We start from the raw sequence: 21,623 nt of genomic DNA, 5'->3' as shown, positions 1-21,623 counted from the left end.
TTTACGGAAAAAAAATGTAAAACTTGTTCGTGTAAAATTACAGTCTAAACAAAGCCTCGAGTCTCTTCGTTCGTGGGGTTCTTGATTTTTTTTTTTTTTTTATTATTGTTGCCTTCCCTATTCCCGATTTGGATAAGTGGGGTGGTGAGTGCTTGTTCCAAGCAATGCAATGGGACAGCTCTGTGCTCTGAAGCCGTAAAAATCTTGTACCGGAAGATGGTTAGTACTGCTCCACTATGAACTGACGGGAAAAGATTTGAAAAGCACAATGATGATGACCACGCATACCATACGCGACGACTAACCTCAAGTCCATCCAGGACAGTACAGCCTTCCACTCCCGGCCCTGCATTTGTCGAATCGGAAAAAGGTGACAAGTCGCCCAAACTTTCCAGGTGTAGCAACACTGAGGGCACGGAAAACTCCACTAAACGATCCTTATGAAGGGTTATGGACGCAAGGCGAAGAGAGTGGCTAACTTATGGTAGCAACCATATTATACTACCCCTGCTCTCTGATCAGCAAATTAACTACACTATTTATGAATGGGCTAATCTTAAGCATTCGTATTCCAAAAATCCATGTGCATATGTTGTGGCCTTCTTCGCAAAACCTATCGATGGCTGTTGACTTCTTGTGCCAATACAATATATTGGGGTGAATTATGTTAAAAAAATACTTAAGTAGTAGTGGAGTTTTTACTCAAAATACTTATTAGATGCTTAATCATAATGTGTATACTTATATGACTACTTTTTATATTTAACTAGTGGAAAAAGCACAGCCTATGGGCGTGCAAATCAAGAAAAAATGAAGAAAAATCAATATAAGTTTTTTTTGACAAACAAATAAAAGTTATTGGGCATGGAATTTATTAGAAGTTACTAATTAAGTAGTTATCCTTAGTAAATCTCTACTTTTTATGGGTAAAATTGAAAAATTAAAATATGACAAAATTTTAACACTAAATCCCCTCTCATTCGTTATGCAAGTGATGGGAGCACACTCGATGCGTGTGTAACACTTTAAAGATCATAGTTAGTTCTTAACATTTTACTTAGCAAGTAAATGACAAATTTTCAATATAAAAATTATAATTAGTTCTTAACATGCTTAACAGTTTACTTGGCAAGAAAATGGCAAAATTTAAATATGTAAAAACAATTGGAAAAGTTGTGAACTTAGAAATAGAAAAGCATTTCCATGATCTAAGAAATTTTGTGGTTGGTCTGTTCGCTTGACCTTTTCAAGGAAGAAACATTCATTAATCACTTCAGTTAGCAAGGAAATGACAACATTTTGAGTATGCGAAAAGACTACCTTGACCTTAGATCTTGATTGAATCATCTCATGCCGAGGATGCCATCCACTGATTATGATCCTTAGAATTGTCCTATTTAGTTTTTTTGTGTGTTTTAGTTTTGTGTGCTATCTGCTCGTATTTTGGTGCTTGTGTCAATCACTCAAAGTTGGTTACAATATGAGTAGGGAAAGTTTGCAAGAGGGAAACGGTGGCTGGATTGAAGTAGTTATTTTGTCAGTAATTATTGGATTGAATTAGTTATTTTGTCACTAATTATTGGATCGAAGTAGTTGCTTTGTACGTAGTGTTTGAGTATCGGCGAAGCACTTATAGTGAGAGTAAATTTGAAAATACAAAGAGTCGAGCCCTTATAGGAATGGCAAACTTAGAAATACAAAAAATGACAGAAAAAGTTTATACCAAACTAACTACGGAACTTTATTATTGTAGCGATATAGAAAGAATGTCTTTGGATGTCTTTTTTTTTGACAAATTAGTGGCTAAATACTAAAAAAAAAGAGTCCCAGATTTGGGTTAGATCAATTTTTTGTACTATTATTTTAGTGTTACTTATTGAAAATTCTTTTGCATAAAAAATAGTTGATTTGTTTTTTACATACTCGTAAAAGCATGTAATTTTTTCAAGTAGTTTATTCAATCGTGAACACATTGGAAACAGGAGCAAAGAACACATTAGAGAGGTTTTTTTTTTTTTTTTTTTCGGAAACGATAAACCTATTTTATCATACACTAAGGGGGAGGGGGCGGACCTAAGGAGGTCCAGGGATAATCCGAAGGGGACTGAACCACCACGAGACCAAACGGGTGCAGAGCACACTCGCCTGAATTTTTTAGAAACAAACCACTTAGATGTGACATTTTTTGGTCGGAGGCAAGGTTTGACCCCACCCACTTAGGTGGTGGCCACCAGCGTTCATCTTCATTAGAGAGGTCTTGGATACATGCTTTTTTTCGTGTGTTTTTCATTTGCTATATATACATATATGTATGCGTGCATGTATGCATAATCGCAAGTCTAAAAAAACCCTTATTGCGCACTTCTTGATGTTAGGATGAAGCTAAAAGGGGCAATTTCGAAATGTTAGTAATTTATAGGGATAATTTCAGAAATCTCTCTTGAGGTTTTTAACGATTTCATTGACCTCCCTTGAGGTTTTAAAACTTACACTAATCTCTCTTAAACTTAAGTTTTTTGTAACAGAATCAATCCAATTCAGAAAAAAAAGTACAATTAAAAGCATTTTAAGGAGTGAGATGATAATTTTCTTCCATATATGTCATTTTCTAATTGTCCTCGAGTTGTGTTAGTAAAGAAAAAAATTTAATAAAAGTCAAGGGTTATATGTAAAATTTGAAAAGATGCAGCAACTATAATCTGAAGCAATAACGGTCTTTGCACATAGTTAGCGCAAACTATAATGGCGATATTTTTTGTCATTTGTAACTAAATATAAAAGACACAACGAACTCTACAAAATCATTAAATTATTAGAATGAGCATCTCAATTTGGGTAAAAAATTCAATCTTTTTATTGTAGTTGGTAAGGTGAAAGTAAAAGTAGGTGCAAGAAACACACGTCTTAATCAACAAATTAGCAACAAAAAGCATGAATAGTTTGTATCGACACAAAATTCAACAAAATAAATCAGTCAAAAAATTATTCTATTTCTCTTACTGATAAGCCTTATCTATACAGATTATATAAGATTGTCTGTCATAATCATTGTCAATTAATATCAATCACAAAAATGGCGTCATCTTAGGATAGCGATTGACGCAAATTTTTATTGTAATTATGGTTGGTAATTTGAGATGAAATAATCATTATTTTGTTTAATTAGTTAATCTTATTTATTTAGTGCCCTAACCTTTTTTTTTTGTCAAATATCCACTTATAATAATGCATAATATATTAGGGCAAAGTAGTACTTTCATTGTATCTTATGTAAGTAATGGAGCCCAAATCTTTATAAGGGAGGTTAATATAATTTATAAAACATCTGGAGAGGTCATTGAAGAGCGCCAGAAACCATAGGGGAGATTTCTGAAATTATCCCTAATTTATACTAATAACCCAATGTAACTTTTGACTTGACTGATGGAAGAGGGGTAAAGTGCTCAAAATTAGATGGTAAGGGATAAAATGGTTTTGAGAACAAACATTAAGGGGGCTTACTGCCATGTATGATGTATTCTACATAATCAATTTTTTTTTTTGCATATGTGATTATTTAGAATTTTTTAACTTGTATCATAAATCTATTCTTAATTATTATATTATTTTCTCAATTCTCATTTTATTTCATATACACAAAATCATGAAAAAAGTGTTATAGTAATTAATCTAAAAATTTTTGCAATTAACCTTCTATCTCAACATGCGTCAACGACTTCGAAGTCGTGTTGAGGAATTGCACCTTTGGATTTCTATGGACAACAGCCCTGTCCCCTCATTTGCCATGCGAGAATGCTCACAATGAAAAGCTCTTTCCACCTTAAATGCATTTTCACCAAGAAATTAGAATGGTGAGGAAAAAATTTATTGTTCAAAGACTCCGTAGACAAAGTCAGATCAGAATGTTTATTCATTTTCTAATATTTGATATAATCAATATTTAGATGTCAGAATGAAATATATTAAATAAAAATTTGATTTAATTGTCCCGAATTAGTTTATAAGATGTAATATGTCTTTTGCCTTTTTGTTTTATTTGTTCTTTATTATTTGTTTATTGATGTGAAATTTTGATAATTTTATTTTAAAAATAAATTGAGAATTGATATCAAAATTCTTCAAGAAAATGTGTTAACGTAATTTTTTTTTTAAAGAAAACTGCTGCAGTCCGAACGATGCCTAAACTCCTGTTCGACTCCCTTGAGGAGGGGAAAAAAAAAGAAAAGAAAAGAAATTCCCTCAATCATTTGAGTTGGTCTTCTTCTCATCAGTCTGATCACCGACATCGGCCAGCCCAACAGGGCCTCTTTCCCCTCCGCCGCCGTCTGATCTCAGCTCAGCTCAATTTTAGCATTTTAGCTACAGCCATTCAAGAAAATTATGCAACAAGGCGATTTTAGCTCCTACTATCAGTATCCACAAAACCCAAACCCGGATCCGAATCCAATACCAGCTCCACTTCCTCCCACCCATCAAGCAACTCCTTCACCGCCGCCCTACGCCTCTGCGCCGCCCTTCTCGGCCAATTACGGCCCTGCCTCGGATTACCCTAGCTCATATCCTGGCTCTTCTTATCCTTCATATCCCCAAAATCCCAATCCTGCCCCCACTGCCCCTTCCTTCAATACTCCGCCTCCTCCTGCTCCACCTCAGCAAGCTCAACCTTCTTCTCCATTTCCCCAATTCGAAACCCATGGGCCCTACCCACAGGCCCCTCCTCACCAATCAAAACCGCCACCACCTCCACAGCCCTATTTCTCAACCTACGACCACCACCAGCAGCCTCCACCACCACAGCCCAGTTACTCTTCCGCTCCTAGCCCTAATTCCATTTCCAAGTCAGCCTATTCTTCAGCCTACCCATCTCAATTCAACCAACTAAGCTCCTCTGTTCCACCTGTTTATGATAGCCCATATGATCATAATGTGAAATTTGACCAACCAGGCAGCTATTTTGAGGGTTTTTCGGCCACATATGCAGGTTCTGGTCGGGAAAGATCGGATTTTGGATCAGATTTTTATGGGAAATTAGGCGACGGCGGTGGGAATGGCATAGATGGCTATGGTAACGGGGTCTATGCATACCAAGGGAGTAAGGTGGAGCCTTATGGGGCTCGAGGTACGGCTCCAAAGTCGTCGACTTGGTCTGGTTTTGATGATTTTGGGAGGCCAATCGGGTATTCTTCAGAGAAGGAGAGGCCTTCTGTTGCTTCAAGTATGAAGATAGTGAGGGCTGTGCCAAAGGCGGATACCCAGCAGGATGTGAAGAGCGGGGTGCAGAAGTTTAGAGTTAAGCTATTGGCTGAAAGTGGCGGCCAGAGCACCATGGATGTTCTTTGCCAGGTTCCTATTTGTTTTCTTCTCATATTTATCCAATGTTTCTGTTCCTTGTTAGTTGTATTTAAATTTTTGTGCTTGTAGTCCCAACAGCCCCCCCCCCCCCCCTCTTTCTCTCTTCTCCTCTCCCTCCCTCTTTTCCCCTTTTTCTTTCCACTTTGGTAATTGTACTCACACGGGGGCTCAAACTTGAGACATCGCAGCCCTGAAGAGGGCTCCAATACCGTTGAGCTAAAGCTTATTGTTAATATTAGAGTAGCTATAATTATACTAGTTGTTTCAACTTCTATCTCAAGCATGGTATATCTTTCAACTTAAGAATGTGACGTGAGGATTGCCTGGCTACAAGATATTGCTTTTACCTAAACCCCTGTTGCTATAGCAAAGTGGTATTTCAGATTTTTTTTTTGAGAAATTGCACTGCATTGATTTGTTTTGCTTAAGCACTGTTTTCAATTGCCCAAGGCAGAATTTGGACGGTGTGCATTTTGGTATTTGTATGTTGCTTCTAATATGCCAAGATATCTTTCAACGGAAAAAAGAAAAGGTTTCCAGATTATGACGCTCTTTAGCTTGTTTATGCTCAATGTATAGCAATGCTTCTTGCAAATCAGGTTCGAAATTTTTCCTACTTTCTTAATATTAAGGTCAACTCCACTTACAATTACCATTTTTATACAGTCTAGTGAATATATATTCTGTGTTTGTCAGTTGAAATTTGGTTTGGCAATTTGTAACAATTCTCTTCCTTGTTGTTTCTCCTAGTTTACCTTCATATGGAATCTGTCTTTCAGATTGGCTTGGATGGGATTCGCATGCTTGACCCAAGCACCAGTCGGACACTGAGAATATATCCCCTTGACACAATAACTAGATGTGAAGTATGCACTTGTCCTTTTTTTTTGGGTGTTGTGTTGTTCCTAGGGGGACTGAATAATTAGAAACTCAATACTTGACTCTACATAATTGACTACATATAATAAAAGGATTATACACTGTCACAGTTTCTGGCGAGATGATCGGATCGTACTTATGTAAACTAAGAAAGTCCTATGGGTCAAACAAATGAATGATACCATGTCACAGTTATGGGTGAACTGATTGAATCCTACTTAAGTATGTAAACTAACAAGTATCCATTTTCACATGTTTTCTTTTCTACTTTTTGTTTCCAGGAAAAAGATTTAGTAAATCAGACTCAGGCAAACATGAATCTGAGGTTTCTTCTTGGTTAAAATTATACGATCTGCTGCTGCCAATGATTTTTGGAATTCGTTTTGCAGACTCGTTTATGCTACTTCGAAAATAGAGGTGTCTTTAAGTTAGATTTTTTTTCTCTCTCTCTGGACCCTGGATTGAACTGATATAGAGAAGGGCAGTTGGTAGTATACAGATATTGATCATTCTTACTTGTGGAACATAAAGTCATGACAAGTTCTTATTGTCACGATCTTTTCGTGCATATATTATAACATTTACATTTAAGATTTGGTCCATATGGCTTGTAAGCAGTTGTAATGAAATTAACTATGTTTGATTCTAGTGCATCAATATCTTGAATGCTTTTTGGGGTATGATATGAATCTTATGTACTCTTGCCTTTATTTCTAGAAAATTGAGACAAAATGTTTTTGAATTTCTGATATTTGTACCCACTTATATAAGGTGATATTTTTCCCTCCTCCATTTTCCCACTTTTGGTTTTGAACTTTGAAGGCCAGTAAACAATGTTCTGATCTGAACAAGTTTTTTTAGTTATAAGCTGTAAACTGGTGAAGTAAAAATTCTACTTTGAGTAGATATGAATTTAGATTTTTGAGACGTCATGAATAATAAATGGTGACATATGTCATTTTCCTACATGATATTGACAGTTTTAGTTTATAGCACTATATCATGGATGTTTATTCCATGACATTCTGGTAGATTTCCTCCTTGTATGGATGTTGGGTTTCCTGTGTATTTGCTTATACAGTCATTTTTCTCTACAAAAGGTAACATCACCATCAACCTTTTCCTTTTGGTCAAAAAGTTCTGTTGACATTGAACCAAGGCGCATTAGGTTGCAGTCAAGTAGTTATACAACAAATACTCTTTTGGACACAGTGACTGCCGCAACTGTACAGGTCAGAATTAGTTGCGTTATTTTATCTCTCTTGATACAGCATGTGATACTCGCATATTTGCTGCTATGTTATTTGACCGATGTTATGTTTATCAACTCTTGGCCTTTCTTATTTGGAGTTTTGACAGTGATAGTAACAGTAAGTAATGCAGCTGCATCTATCCAATGCAAGCCTACTCTTCTGCTTGCTTGCACTTAAAATTCACAAGGGATTCTTGAGTTATTTTTCCTTGTCTTTCATTTTGTTTTGATGATGGAGATTTTATTTATTATTATTATTATTATTTTTTAAGGGGAGAAGGGTTATATCTCAGCATCAGTGGTAATATCTGTTGACTGGATATTTCAATTTTGTGCTGAAGATCTTCTGCATCCGGAGACCATACGACTGAAGTCAATGCTATATTGAAAAAAATTAAGGAGTTAAGAGTGAAATTTAAAACATAAAATTGTCCTCAAGAGTCGTGTTTTTTTCCTCTGTTGTTCCTCCTCAGAAATTCACATTTGGCTTTGGTGCACACTGGTATATAACACCAAGAGATCATAGGCATAACCCTTTAGATCTGAATATCATTGCTAGAAATCTTTCCACTTCAGCAATCAAATATCTATCTTAGACAGCACAATCATCAAGTTAAGGTGATACCCTCTTCCTCTGACACACAGCATGTGGCCACCTTCAACCACCTTTCTTCTACTGAGGGGCAGTCCTCAAAAAGCAGGGTTGTTCTGGGAATAAATTCTGAAGATAGTGAAGTTGGCAATAAAGGAGTAGAATGACCCAGTTAGCCTCAAAGTTTTATCAGGTGCCATGGTGCTTTTAGTCAAATAGAAAGGGGAGTAATGCTAACATGCTATTTTAGATAGCAAAATGCTATGCATAACAAATATTATTACCTGTATGTCAAATTCTGTCATGTGCTCATCATCATTTTCTGCTATTATTTAATTGGATCCAGTGGCTTAAGTGACATGAAAAAGATTTCATGGTTGGATTCTTTACTTGAATACTTGGGGTTGAGATAATAGTCATTTATGCCTTTAATTTGGATGGTTGGTTTATAAGAACTTGTGCAATAAATATTAATTGCGTACTCTCTTTTTCTTTTTTTCCTTTTCCTCATTAAAAGTACCAGAAGCTCTGATTTCTCTTGTTACTTTGGTAAGTTTATGTTGGCGTTCATTCATCACATCTCACTTCACATTAGGCTCACACATATTACAAGACCTTACTTTCATGCATGTCCAAAGTATATTTGAGGTTGACACACAAGCATTTTGTTCTTCTAATTGGAGTTCCGTCCATAAGTATGGTCAAATGGTTATCTCCATGCCTTTTCTCTTTCTCTCATATTTTTTTATCCTCTTGATTCACTTTGTTGGTCTTTTTCTAGATTGTTTTACAGAACTGGGTAGAATGTGTGTTTACTTGTTTGCGATGCAGTTCAAGGAGATGGGAGGAAGAAGTAGACCTGCAGAATCTTCTAAGATTACGGAACAGCCCACTGAGAAGAAAAAAGGTCTTGCTGATTGGATGGCTTTCATGAAGCCTGTCAATGAGGAAAAAGACCATTGGGTAATGTGGATCCATGTCGTCTCTTGTGTAAAAACCTTCTTTTATCTTCCTGATTTATTTGAAGTCCTATTATGGGCCCGTGATAGTTGAATAAATTGAAAATATCTCTATCTGAGTTTCTTTACCTTCATCCTTTTTTTTTTGGTGACTTGAACTTGAAATTTTGATGTTCCCCCCCGAAAATAACTGTTTGTTACATTGTTTTCAGGGATTGTTTTTCTGGTTTGCTTGTGTGGCATATTCTTTCTTGAGGCAAGGATATCTAACCACTAATAATGATGATATTCATCAGAAATTTAGTTAGTTATTTTAATTGCATAATGCATGAGTAGAAATCTGTGCTTCTTGCCCCAAGCGTTTGGTGCTAATACTTCTGTCTTTTCCTGATATTACCTTTGAATGCAAACTATTCCTTATTCTTTTGGAAGCTCTCTAATCAATTCAGTTATGTCTACTTGTTTGTCTGTCTGTTTGGTGAAAATTCCATAAGAGTCACTCTCATCTAGGCTTATTTTGTTTGTGTGTGGTCACGGAGGGAGGGAGAAAGAGGGAGAGATATATCTGCAGCTGTTATTTTTGGGGGGCTATTGCCTCATCTCTTGTACAAAATAGGAAATGCATCCAGTGAAGCTCAGATTGCTTGTGTCATTATTGTTTTATTGCTTCTTTATCTCTGTACCGTATCATCCAATTAAGTATCTTACTGTAACTTTGCATTGATTTTCTGATTAAGCTGACCATTTTGAAGAGATTTTGATAACACTGGAAATTTGTATGGGAAAAGTGGTCGAAAGTTGTTTTAGTGGTATGGCACTATAACCATTTCTTGTCTGCTTTGTGTATCACTCTGATATTTTTGTCATTTGGAATGGTGCTATTGATGTCATTTTCATGATGTTTCACAGTTTCTTTTATTAAAATGTAGATTCCCGATGAGGCGGCCTCCAAATGCACAGCTTGTGGGACTGACTTTAATGCCTTTGTGCGCAAGGTATGTTTTGTCACCTTAATACAGTGACTTTCTCAATTGGACTTGTAATCTTTTGATCTTAAAATCCTTCATAATATTTTTCCTTGTTTGCTTTGAGAATTTATCCTTTTCTTTTTTTTGCCCCAGCATCACTGCAGAAATTGTGGAGATATTTTCTGTGACAAGTGCACGCATGGAAGGGTAGCACTTACCGCTGATCAGAATGCTCCAGCTGTTAGGGTTTGTGATCGTTGCATGGTAAAACACCATTCTCCACTTCCAGCTCTTGTAGTTTGTTCCCTCCCAAAGTTTGAGAACAGTGAACATGTTTTTTAGCTAGAACTTCGAAACTTTTGAGAGTTCTGTTTTGATTTGTGTTGAATGAAAATGATATCATGAACTTGGTCATTCTTTGTCTGAATGAATTGGTGCATTTGTTCATGGCCTGTGAAATTGCGTCTGATTGACTAATGCCAAGGAAGCCTTCGTGTTTGTTAAATATGTCCTTTGGTGTTTTCCTCTTCACAGGTTGAAGTTTCCCATAGATTGACTAACGCCAAGGAAGCCTCCAGCAGATCAGCTGCATTGCACAGTCACGAGGATCTTGCAAAGAAGCTTCAGGTGACACAAAACAATTCTTTCTAGTCAAATATCAACGATTTAGTTCACTGGTCATTTTAGGATCTTTTATGGTTTCAAGGCCCTGAGTGTGAAAAGCCATTCATGATTTGTTTTGACTTCTATGGTAATTGTGTTTCTAGTGCCCTGTTTTTCATAGTTACTGATGACTTTCATGTGATAGCTAAGAGTGCAATTAAGGTTGTTCCTTGATGATAATGATCATCAGTTCTATAAGGAGAACCAGCTGCACAAGGACATCATGTCCTTGCAATAGGAGCGTTACATACTGCAATTGCCCTTCTAGTTTTGATGATTTGCAATCAGATTTTAGAACTTGTCTATATGGATATGTTTCAGGACTTCCTCATGGTAGTTCCCAACCGAGCCATTCCATATCTTATTGAACTCAAATTTCATGTCCTATGAGGACATCAAAAATTCAGAAAATTTAATTCGGAGCACTTACAAAAAATTTATACTCTCGGTAATGGATGATTGGGTGAAGTAGAGATTCCTTATATCATGTTCACATATTACACGTGTTGGTCATAACATTTCAAGATTTCTGGTATTATTCCAGTTTAACTGCAGGCAATGTCATCAGGCTTGAGAATAAAAAAATGCATAGTTTTTATACATTTGCACCAGCTTTCTTCATTTGATAATTCTGGGGGATATTTTATGCTCTTGTGTTGCAATTTGGTATGTGAAGCCATAAGATGATGTGTACCTGAGTTCATGTCTTCTGATATAGCAACATAGGATAGAAAATCAATCTCTGTAAGAGTGAAAATTTGGCTATATGTGGACTCCTGATGTTGGTAAACTGTACAGGAGGAGATGGAGAGAAACCGCAAGGCATCATCAGGTAGACTAATCTATCCATGGACTTCAGCCATGTTTTCTTGCAATGATGTGATCCTTTGAGAAGTAACCCTTTTGATATTGTTGCTTCCACAGGTTCAAGGTCAGATGGCTCTGGAAAGCGGATGAAAGAGGTTGCATGCCCTACTTGCACAGTTCATTTGCAGGTTTTTATCATGTCTTGTTACTCTCCACATTTCAACTTTTTCTCCAGTGCCTAGCATTGATATGATCTATGCTTATCTAATGGTCGATGATAAAGGTTCAAGTTCCCAGCTCTGGATCAGAGACCATAGAGTGTGGTGTTTGCCAGCATCCATTTCTTGTCAGTGCTCACTGATGCTATGGTTAGCTTGCTGAGACTTTACTTTGACTTATGACAGTTTGGATTAATTGAAGAGGTAGATCTTCATGATTCAGATAATCTTTTTCTTTTTTCCCCGGTTTATCTGCCGTCTGCTTGATATCAAGGAGTGGTCTCTCTGGGTCTGTATGTGAAAATTCTTTGTATATCTGTGCTGCTTTATGCTGAGAAGTTGCATTGACCTTGTAAATCTTAATTGTTTTTTTGGGAAGTGCCCTGTTCATTGTAAGTTTGTGATGGTGTAAATTTTCCTTCGTTATGAGATTACCTTGAAGTTGAATTAGACTTTTCCCTTTTTCTCCAAGTTTTGGCGATTGTTTGGCTGTTGCAATATCCATTCAACTGAGTACCTCCCAGTGCACTGTCGTGACTTAAAATTCTTGAATGTTAATCTTGACTTTTTTTTTTTTTTTTTTAATAATCTGGGGAATCGATAAACAATTAAAGATTTAATCTGATCGATATCATGTCTAATCAGGCGGTTTTCATGGATGTCATATTTCTTTCCGCAATTTTATGTCTGTGGCTCAAAATTATTATTGTGTTCTACACGTCTGATGAGATTATTTGGAAGAAAAGGTGGTTAAAAATTGAGTTTATGATGCGAGTAGGATAATATTTGTAAAATTTTTTCTAAATTGTACCATTCAAAAGTAGGGTAGGGGTTCAAACTTCAAAAAAAAAACAAAAAAAACAAAAAACAAAAAGCAAAAATCGGCTAATGCAATCTAGATTGGATTTAAGATATCGGTAAAATGGAATTCGATAAAATTAAATAATATCCAATTATAATGGTGGGTAAGACGGCTTGAGAACGGATGGTCCGAGTACGTTAGAGAATAACTGATTACCAACTTTTATAATGTAATGGTAATGGTGTATGTATTAGTTATATCTATACACACACATATATATATTGCTAAATACTAATTAGTAATTAGTTAACTGTTGACTACTAACCAGCTATCCAGTAAAGAATTACTAAATAAATTGATTGAATTTTGTTGGAAAAAATACATGGGAAAAAAATATTTTTGCTTACTATTGATATTTTGAATTTCGGATATTATCGAATTAACGATTTTTCAACTAAAATTCACTTACCAATATTCAATTTACCAAACTAAAATTTGGATGATAATCAGACACTGGTCCTAAAAAATCGATTCCAGAATTCCCAAAATTTTCTTTTACAGAATTCTCAATTAGTGGTTGATGAATGCCCCTAGTGTTCGCAGATTGGATATATCCAAATTGTGAACCAAATGGATGATCGGATCCGTGAAAATCAGATTAGTCATCCGCATCCAAACGGATACTCAAATTATGCGAATCAGATCAATCGATATCCGATTCGTATTCGATTTTAAATTTTCCTTTTAAAAAATATATAAATATCAAAGATAAAGCGAGTTTAACTGTATTAGAATTTTAAAAATATCATATACGCGACCTTATGATTATCTACAGGTATTACCCCGGAATCTATTGTAGAAATCATTTTTAGTGAGAATATCACCTATATTAATTAAAGTACCACATGTGGAGAAAGAAACCAGTGGAAAGCAACAGATTTAGGGCATTTCTCGTAAAAATCTTCCAAAAGTAGAGGGGATACAACAAACTTGGGGGCGAGGGATGTGGAGAAGGAAGGAAAAAAAAAAAACTTGGGGGCAGGATCCGTATATAAAACAAATGCCCTTCCTTTGCCAAGATGTCCTTTTCCTTTCTGACATTTTCTTATAGAAGTAAGAATTTACGTAAATAAACCTAATCCCCATAGTAACTTCAAAAGCCGGCAACTTTTGAAATCCTGTAAGGAACTTATCTACCCAAACCCTTCTCCCCCCCAATACCGATGTGGGATAGAAAACCCCACAGGGTGCCCTGTTACTAAGAGATAAAGATCCCCCAAGCCCCTGCCAAGATGTCCGCATGCGTACGTGTTTGCCGCTCAATAATTAATGTCTCAAACGTACGGATCCGGGGTTGGAACAGTTGTCAGAGCAACCGTTCCGAAAGGTATAACACCATTTGCACACGGTGTAACATCATTTGTACAAGGTGTAACAATAGAACGACAGCGAGTAACACTAGAACAACATTTTTGTGGGTCCCACACGACATGAAAATCGAGTTATAAGAAGTAATCTGAGCCGCACAAATTTTTTTGACCTAATCATGGCCGTGAACCTTCCGGAACGGTTGTCTCCAGCCCCCTCCTCCCAAACGTACCTGCGGCCGGCTTGTAGTGTAGTCAACAGCCCCTTCAAGGTCTTTAATATTCAGTTGTTAACTTATCACCCAAGATCAATCTGAATCTAAGCCCTTGTTTTTTTTCACAACCAGAATGTACTTGCTTAATGGGGGAAAACAGATCAAAAGACCACACTAGCATGTATGCCAAGCCATTCCTACTCCGTTTCTCTCAAAAAACGCCCCGCCCCCCGTATGTTGGTGTTTTTCTTTCAGAGCTTTCCATACCAGCAACACTATTGACCACTTCTGACATGATCATCAATTTAGTGCATAACAAGTTAAATTTCCCAGTCAACCGTGAGTAAATTAAATTGTTGATCTTGCTGGATCTACCAATAACGTCCCTGCTATTATCTTTATTACAAGCCGTTTTCCTACATGATAAATATGCTATTATGGCTCGCTAGCTAGCTCAATATTCTTTTGGCCTTGCCAAACATGGAGCTAATTAATATATCCGTCATTGATTTTAACGTTAAGGGTCACTGACGATTTTTGCTCTCTAGAACATGCAGTGATACGTATTCAAAGCATCTACCAGAGGCTGTGATGAAAAGAGAAATTCTTTCATTTCCTTTTAAATTGTTACTTAAAGCCAAGAAGGTTCTTGGCACGCACAGCTGCCTCGTAGACTTATAGGACCAAGAAGACATGGGCATGCGAGCAGAAAAACTGAAATGCGTGCGTGGTTCTGAGGTTGTTTACCCAACCTAATCATTTTTTGTGAATCAGCATTGTAACATAATCATTAATTTACAGAATATGTGCGTGCTTCTGAATTCTTCGGATTAGATTTGATTCATCATACTTTGTTCTAAATTCCTCTTGTACAACAAGGGAGTGCCGTGAATCCCAGGTAGCCCACCAACCCTTATGATCATGTGCTAATGTTTTTGGCACAAAAACGATCTTCTGAGCTAACATTACCAACTTGCCTTCATGCATACTGTCCATTTGCCTTCATACGTGTGACCCTCTAATTCATTTTACATACTACGTACACCCCCCCCCCCCCCCAACCCAAAAAATTTTTTCATTAAAATTACTCGTTGACAGGTCTTGCATTTTCTTTTGAAAGATGACATTCTGAAGTTGTGAACTACTCTGGATTAGGACACCTGGCTTGCCATTAATTTGCCCGTGGATGCCTCTTTTTTCAGACAAATGTTGGAGCAGCTTTTTAAAGGATTTCTAGGTATATACGTCGTCCATATGCTTATTTGGTCAGTTTTTAGTTTGACCATCAAAAGATTTAAGCATTCCTGTTTTAGTCTTATAATTAGTACGTACAATACAAATCGGGCTCTAGTCATTAATTTATACTCCTAATTACCGATCATAAATCTCACCTACCTCCTAATTCGATGGCTACACTAGACTACACTCTTCTCTCCTCCCTCCTTTGTCGATGAACAGTCATTCCATCTTCCATATATATGCACATCAAGATAGTAACAAGTCCGAGTCCTGACAAACTCTTTCCGTTCTTCAAACTGATATTTAAACCCCGGAAATCTATTGCGTGTGTGTGTGTAGAGAGGAATATTGAATGGGTTTTCTCATCATGAAACGGTCTTCTAATTTCACTCGGTCACGTCTGCTATCAGTAGCTTTGTTCTACTATTGCTGTCTGTTCCTGTTAATGTTTTCCGACACAGGTGAGGCCCGGGTGAAGCTACCGAAAAATGCAACAGTAACAGCTATTTTCGCTTTTGGAGACTCCATAGTTGATCAGGGTAACAACAACAACCTTTCCACACTGGTAAAGTGCAACTTTCATCCTTATGGAAAGGACTTTGCTGGCGGTGTTCCAACGGGAAGGTTTTGCAATGCTAAGACACCTCCGGACATAATTGGTAAGGTTTTCAACTGACAAGTACGGCCTGAAATATTCAGTTGAACACTTTTCTATGTTCTCCTCTATCTCGGGGTTTTATTTTGTTTCTGGAGTTTGAGGGAGAGGCTGCGTTGGGTAAGGTGACTAATTCAAGAAATTAAAGGCGTGGTCTTCTGTTCACGCTTCGACTTCACGCCCTCATTGGTTGGCTGGACAAGTAACCCACCCCCTCCCCTTTTTTTTTTTTTTTTTTTCCAAAAACGTTAATATTGGCTGGACGAGTAACCGCACTGCGTAAATGTACCGTCTTCATAACGATTTTTACTTGGCAATAGGCCACCAAAAAGGGATTCCCGTGAAAAAAAAATATGTAAATGAAAAAAATTAGGTCGAGTTTTAAACCCTACTTACAGTAAAAAAAATCTAAAAATTATGTCAGAGTATTCCTTTGATTTAGTGAGATTTGTAATTCTAGTATCTTCTTATACAGTCATTTTAGACTCTTCTCCCCGTAAAATAAAATAGATTAGACTATAAAAAAATATGTTGCAATCTAGGAAAAAAAAAAAAAAAAGCTCGCCAAAGTTTTTGGTCAAGGAGTAGGCGTCTAATAGGCATTCGCAGACCAAAGCCCTGAACCAGAATCCACAAATTTGGGCCTTGTTTGACAGTCAAGTTTTTTGTCAAGTTTATCTGTTACAAGTTTTTTAAAAATTTTAATTACAGTAACCTCAAAAAATTTCTCAAAGTTTTTAAACTATACACTTCAAAATATCCAAAAAAAAAAAAACACACTTCAAAATTTTTTTTCAAAAACATCTACAGTAAGTTACAGAAAAGTTTTAGACAAACACCTAAAAAACTTACTTGTCAAACAGGGTCAATATAGAAATTCCTCAATAGTTTTAGAAGAGTCCAGAGCCGAAATAAAATCAAATCAGGAAAACTACCAATCTCTTAAGAAACCCGTAAATTCTGTATTCAATTGGAAAGAAGAAAGATGCAAGTTACATGTAGTGACTCAAGAATGAAAATTGGACAGCAGACTACTTTTTTCTTGTTTTGGTTGTTACTCACAGTTCTAATTACACGAGAGCGCTTATATTTCCAATTCAGCTGAAGAACTAGGAGTTAAAGATATCGTGCCAGCTTATCTTGACCCGCACTTGCAACCCAATGATCTCCAAACTGGTGTAAGTTTTGCTTCAGGAGGCTCCGGATATGATCCCCAGACTCCTCAATTAGTGGTCAGTACAACTTTTGGCTTTTGTTTCTTCCCTTCTTCAAAGCATTTTATTCCATCCGTCGCATTGATATGTTCGTCGTAACCATTTTTCCGGATCAAACAGAGAGTTTTTGTGCAGCTAATCTTTTGCATTAGTTTGTCAGATTTTGAGGGGAAAAAGGAAAAAAAAAAAATTTTTTGGAACTATAGTTAAAATCTCCACTCATGCTGTCATGCATAAAAAAAAATGGTGACATTATAAAGAAAAGGATGACTATTTTTGGCTTTGGACGGATGGAGTAGCAGTAATAATTGTAGTGAATCAATTCTATGAGAAGCTAAAATTGAGCATTAATGGCATTGTTATCAGTCAGTGATATCGCTACAGCAGCAATTAGAATACTTCAAGGAATACATTGGCAAGCTCAAAGGTCTTGTCGGAGGAGAAAAAGCCAGCTACATTTTAGCAAACGCCATGTTCTTGATAGTAGCAGGCAGTGATGACATTGCCAACACGTACTTCACCTTTGGGATTCGGAAAGCACAGTACGATGTTAATTCTTACGCTGATCTTGTGGTATCCTCAGCTTCCAGTTTCATACAGGTACCAAAATGCTATCTGTTTCTTTACTGCTACTTCCAATTTTATACAGCTTCCAATTGTTTCGTGAGCTACTTTTGCTTATGAACTTTGATCTAAATTGTCAAGGATTTGCATAAACTTGGCGCAAGCAAAATTGCTGTTTTTAGTGTCCCACCGATAGGGTGTGTGCCATCTCAGAGAACCCTAGCGGGAGGTTCTTTAAGAGTTTGTGCTTCCAGCCAAAACCAAGCAGCCCAATTGGTCAATGGGAAGCTTTCAGCTGAGATTAGTTCTCTCAGCAGAAATTATCCTCAGGGAAAGATTGTTTACGTTGAAGTTTTTCAACCTCTACTTGATATCATCCAGAATCCACGAAATTATGGTAATCAATCTTGGCTCTTTTAAGTCTTTAAGTATCACCCATCTTGCCTCCATGTAAATCATCACGAATTTCACTTAAAACTTTTGACTTTGTTACGGCAAATTCAGAATGACATTAACAAAAAATTTTTACGCTGATATCAGGTTTTGAAGTTGTGGATTATGGGTGCTGCGGTACGGGGCAAGTAGAGGTAGCGATTTTATGCAACGAATACACCAAGACGTGTGAAGATGACTCTAAGTATCTGTTTTGGGATAGTTACCATCCCACAGAGCAAGGATACAGGATGCTGGTCAAAAAGATTCTCAAAAATTATCTTAATGACTTCTTCTAAATCCGTTCAAGTTCAAGATTTTTCCCTAATATCATCTGGCAACAAAATAAACATTGCTAGGCCGACTGGGGCCACAAAATCAACGTTGTGAAATTGTGTAACAGCACATGGATCTTAACTTTCTGCATTGAACATTGTATGTATATGTGAATCGAAGCTATTTAATGCAATGTTTCTTCTTTTTTGGGGGCGTGCGTCCGCTGGTCATTGTTTTCGCTCTTCGTACCCGATTTGATTGCATAATTTTGAGATGTGGACATATAGAATTAGTACGATTCTCAACTATTTGGGTCCAGGGCCAACCTGCTATCAGTTTCTTTCCTACCGGCTGTCATATAACTCATTCTTCTACCCCTTTTTTTTCCGGCTTTCCACTCTGGTTTTAATGACGAGGGACAGGTGATGCTTATTAATAATTGATTGTTCAGAATCGCCCCCACCTCGCGGGACTGTAAATTCAGGCCAATCCGGAGTCAGGTTTCTTATACAATCATGCCATTTTGAGTTTGTACTGCCAGATTGTTTTATGTGCACCTTTAGCAACAAATGTGTATGTAAGTATAGCGAGACTGGGGATTCCAGGAACTCGCAATTGTGGAGACCTAATAATGATTCGGATGCACTCTTCCACTCTGCCTTTCATTTCGGGTTGGTCCCCAGCAGATTCAATATTTCATTCGGGCAGAGCTCTGGCAGCCGGGAAAAAGAAAAAAAGAAGACTCATGCATATCTACATTTTTGGAAATGCAGCTTGTCAGTGCTGGCAACTGCCTTGATTCCTGACTAATTGTGTACAGCAGTAAGATATCGAAGTATCATGAGCTTGTTATTGATGCTGTAGTTTTCTATTGATTCAAGGATTTCAACTGGACGCATGCACATGACATGATCGGAATTACTAGAACTTAGACTGTAATGGTTTGGCTAACATGCATTCTGATATTGGAACCATGCCCTATTAAATGACCCCTAACATGCAATTTCATCTATCCAACCGCCAACTGCACACTACGTGCTATGGCATTTTGACTAGATGTGACAAGATATAAGGGGGGACTTAATGCTCAGTGCCTCAAACTCAAAAGTCTGAGTTGAGCGTCATTGACAACAATGCAATTCCCATCTTTGATGAAAATTCTCTCTTTTTTGATGCTGTCAAGTTCGAGTCTTGGTTCTCTTTCACGCAGTGCCCCAGCAACTAGAAGGCTGCCATATAACAGTTCAATTCCAGCTGTCATTTTTTTTGGAGATTCAATAGTTGATACAGGTAACAATAACAATCTTGTAACGATCGCTAAGGCCAATTATCCGCCTTATGGACAGGACTTCATGGGAGGAAGGCCCACGGGAAGATTTTCTAACGGAAAAGTCCCCTCTGACTTGATTGGTACTGCATCAGATCCCTCTCTCGGTGTCTAGTGCTAGTACCGGGGGTCCTATCTATTCTGTTTTAGCTGCAACGTGTCAACTGTTTGATTTGGAGTTATCTTTCTTTCAGCTGAGGAATTGGGAATTAAAGAAGCTTTGCCAGCTTACCTTGACCCAAATTTGCAAACTGAAGATCTCATAACAGGAGTGAACTTTGCTTCAGGAGGAGCTGGGTATGATCCTCTAACATCTGAGCTGGCGGTAAGATTTATCGTCCTAATTCAGAATCTCGGATATTCTTCATTTTAGTGGTCTTTTTATCAACAAAATTAGATTCTGACTAGTGTTTTCATCAGTCTGTGTTATCACTAACAGATCAGTTAGAATTGTTCAGAGAGTACTTAACCAAGCTTCATGAGATTTTTGGAGAGGATAACAAGAACAAGATCTTAAGCAAGGGTCTCTTTGCAGTGGTCATTGGCAGCAACGATATTACCAATACTTATTTTGGCCTTGGCGGCCAAAAATCACATTATGATGTTCCTTCCTACACTGATCTCATGCTCAACTCCGCTTCCTCTTTCATTCAGGTAAGGTTTGGATTTAGGCCAGAGGTATCCATTCAAAAGTTTAGCAATGTGTCAAAAAGCTCCCCGTGGATCACAATTACACAGGAAGCACCATCCCAAGTATTAAATTTTAGGTGCCATATCATCATAAATTACATGTAATTTATGCTTTTTTTTCCCAGAGCAATACCTGAATATATAGAACATTCAGGGAAGAATCAGAAATTTCTGCAAACTTGTGGCAATAACATGCTTTCCTCTTGCATTTAATTCTGAAGGAGTTGTACAAAGTCGGGGCTCTTAAAATTGCTGTCTTTGGTCTGCCACCAATTGGATGTATGCCATCACAAAGAACTCTGAGAGGAGGAGTATTAAGACAGTGTGCAGATGATTACAATCAAATGGCGCAGTTGTTCAACTCAAAGCTGAGAGCAGAAATAAACTCTCTCGATAGCAGGTACCCCAAGGCGAGGATGGTTTACGTTGACATCTACAATCGCCCCCTCGATCTCATCAACAAACCTCAAAAATATGGTATGCTTCTCCCCTCTCTTTCAACTTGTATAAAAATGAGCGAAGCCGAAGAATGTACTGATAGTAGTAGCGTATTATTACGTGACACATGACAGGGTTCACCATTTCACTTAAGGGCTGTTGTGGCACAGGACTGGTAGAAGTTGCATTTCTGTGCCAGTACACATGCTCGAACGTTTTGGATTACGTTTTCTGGGACAGTTTTCACCTTACAGAAAGGGCATATAGAGTCGTAGTCCAGCAATTTCTGAAGCAAAATCTCATCAGCTTTCTCTGAGCTAGCAGATTCATCATGCTGATTTTGCCATGTCCTAGCTAGCACCACCAGAGTTATACATCCACGTACTTTTTTGGATTCATCTACTTCAAATGACTGAAATATATCACTATATAGTAATCCACTCAATTGTTTACTTGTTGAATCTTCTATACATTTGCCGAAGCATTACTACAATACATTCAAAACACTTTGTAATCTTATTTCCATAAAGTACAACGCGAGACATGAGGCGTCTGGATGGCTTCCTTCTATATATATATATATGCAAGTCATTCTCGAAAACTCCACAACTCCAGGCGTCTGGATGTTTTGCCTGTTATAAGTAGTAGTATTATTCTTGCCGTTGTAAAATAAGTAAATGACCACCCAGGGGGCGGGGAAGGGGAAGGGGAAGG

At 37.3% G+C, this 21,623-nt stretch overlaps 1 protein-coding gene and 1 pseudogene across 2 annotated transcripts; both read left to right on the top strand.

The window, feature by feature from the left end:
• Window positions 1–4,148: 4,148 nt before the first annotated feature.
• Window positions 4,149–12,140, top strand: LOC140015398 (protein FREE1-like). Of its 2 annotated transcripts, XR_011822049.1 has the most exons (11): window positions 4,149–5,343; window positions 6,132–6,218; window positions 7,332–7,463; window positions 8,907–9,038; window positions 9,247–9,290; window positions 9,964–10,029; window positions 10,156–10,266; window positions 10,537–10,629; window positions 11,464–11,497; window positions 11,590–11,660; window positions 11,756–12,140. XR_011822049.1 is itself a non-coding variant. In XM_072067935.1 (10 exons), the coding sequence occupies exons 1-10, from the start codon at window positions 4,381–4,383 to the stop codon at window positions 11,831–11,833; spliced, it is 1,767 nt and encodes a 588-aa protein (XP_071924036.1). In that variant the 5' UTR covers window positions 4,151–4,380; the 3' UTR covers window positions 11,834–12,140. The 2 variants fall into 2 exon arrangements, 1 of the variants encoding a protein (XP_071924036.1); XM_072067935.1 differs by lacking the exon at window positions 9,247–9,290 and having other exon boundaries at window positions 4,151–5,343.
• Window positions 12,141–15,575: 3,435 nt separating this feature from the next.
• On the top strand, window positions 15,576–21,361 carry LOC113712031 (uncharacterized; annotated as a pseudogene).
• Window positions 21,362–21,623: the final 262 nt, after the last annotated feature.

The sequence above is a fragment of the Coffea arabica genome, chromosome 10e, assembly GCF_036785885.1.
Source record: "Coffea arabica cultivar ET-39 chromosome 10e, Coffea Arabica ET-39 HiFi, whole genome shotgun sequence".
NCBI lineage: Eukaryota > Viridiplantae > Streptophyta > Magnoliopsida > Gentianales > Rubiaceae > Coffea > Coffea arabica.
The sequence above is the reverse complement of the archived record's forward strand: the minus strand, read 5'-3'. Positions and strand labels throughout refer to the sequence as shown.

What these genes read in the sequence shown, in the direction of transcription:
- LOC140015398 (XM_072067935.1), top strand. Translation starts at nt 4,381, where the DNA reads ATGCAACAAGGCGATTTTAGCTCCTACTATCAGTATCCACAAAACCCA. An exon ending in ACACAATAACTAGATGTGAA is followed by an intron (nt 6,219 to 7,331) that starts GTATGCACTTGT and finishes TCTCTACAAAAG; the next exon opens with GTAACATCACCATCAACCTT. An exon ending in ATGAGGAAAAAGACCATTGG is followed by an intron (nt 9,039 to 9,963) that starts GTAATGTGGATC and finishes ATTAAAATGTAG; the next exon opens with ATTCCCGATGAGGCGGCCTC.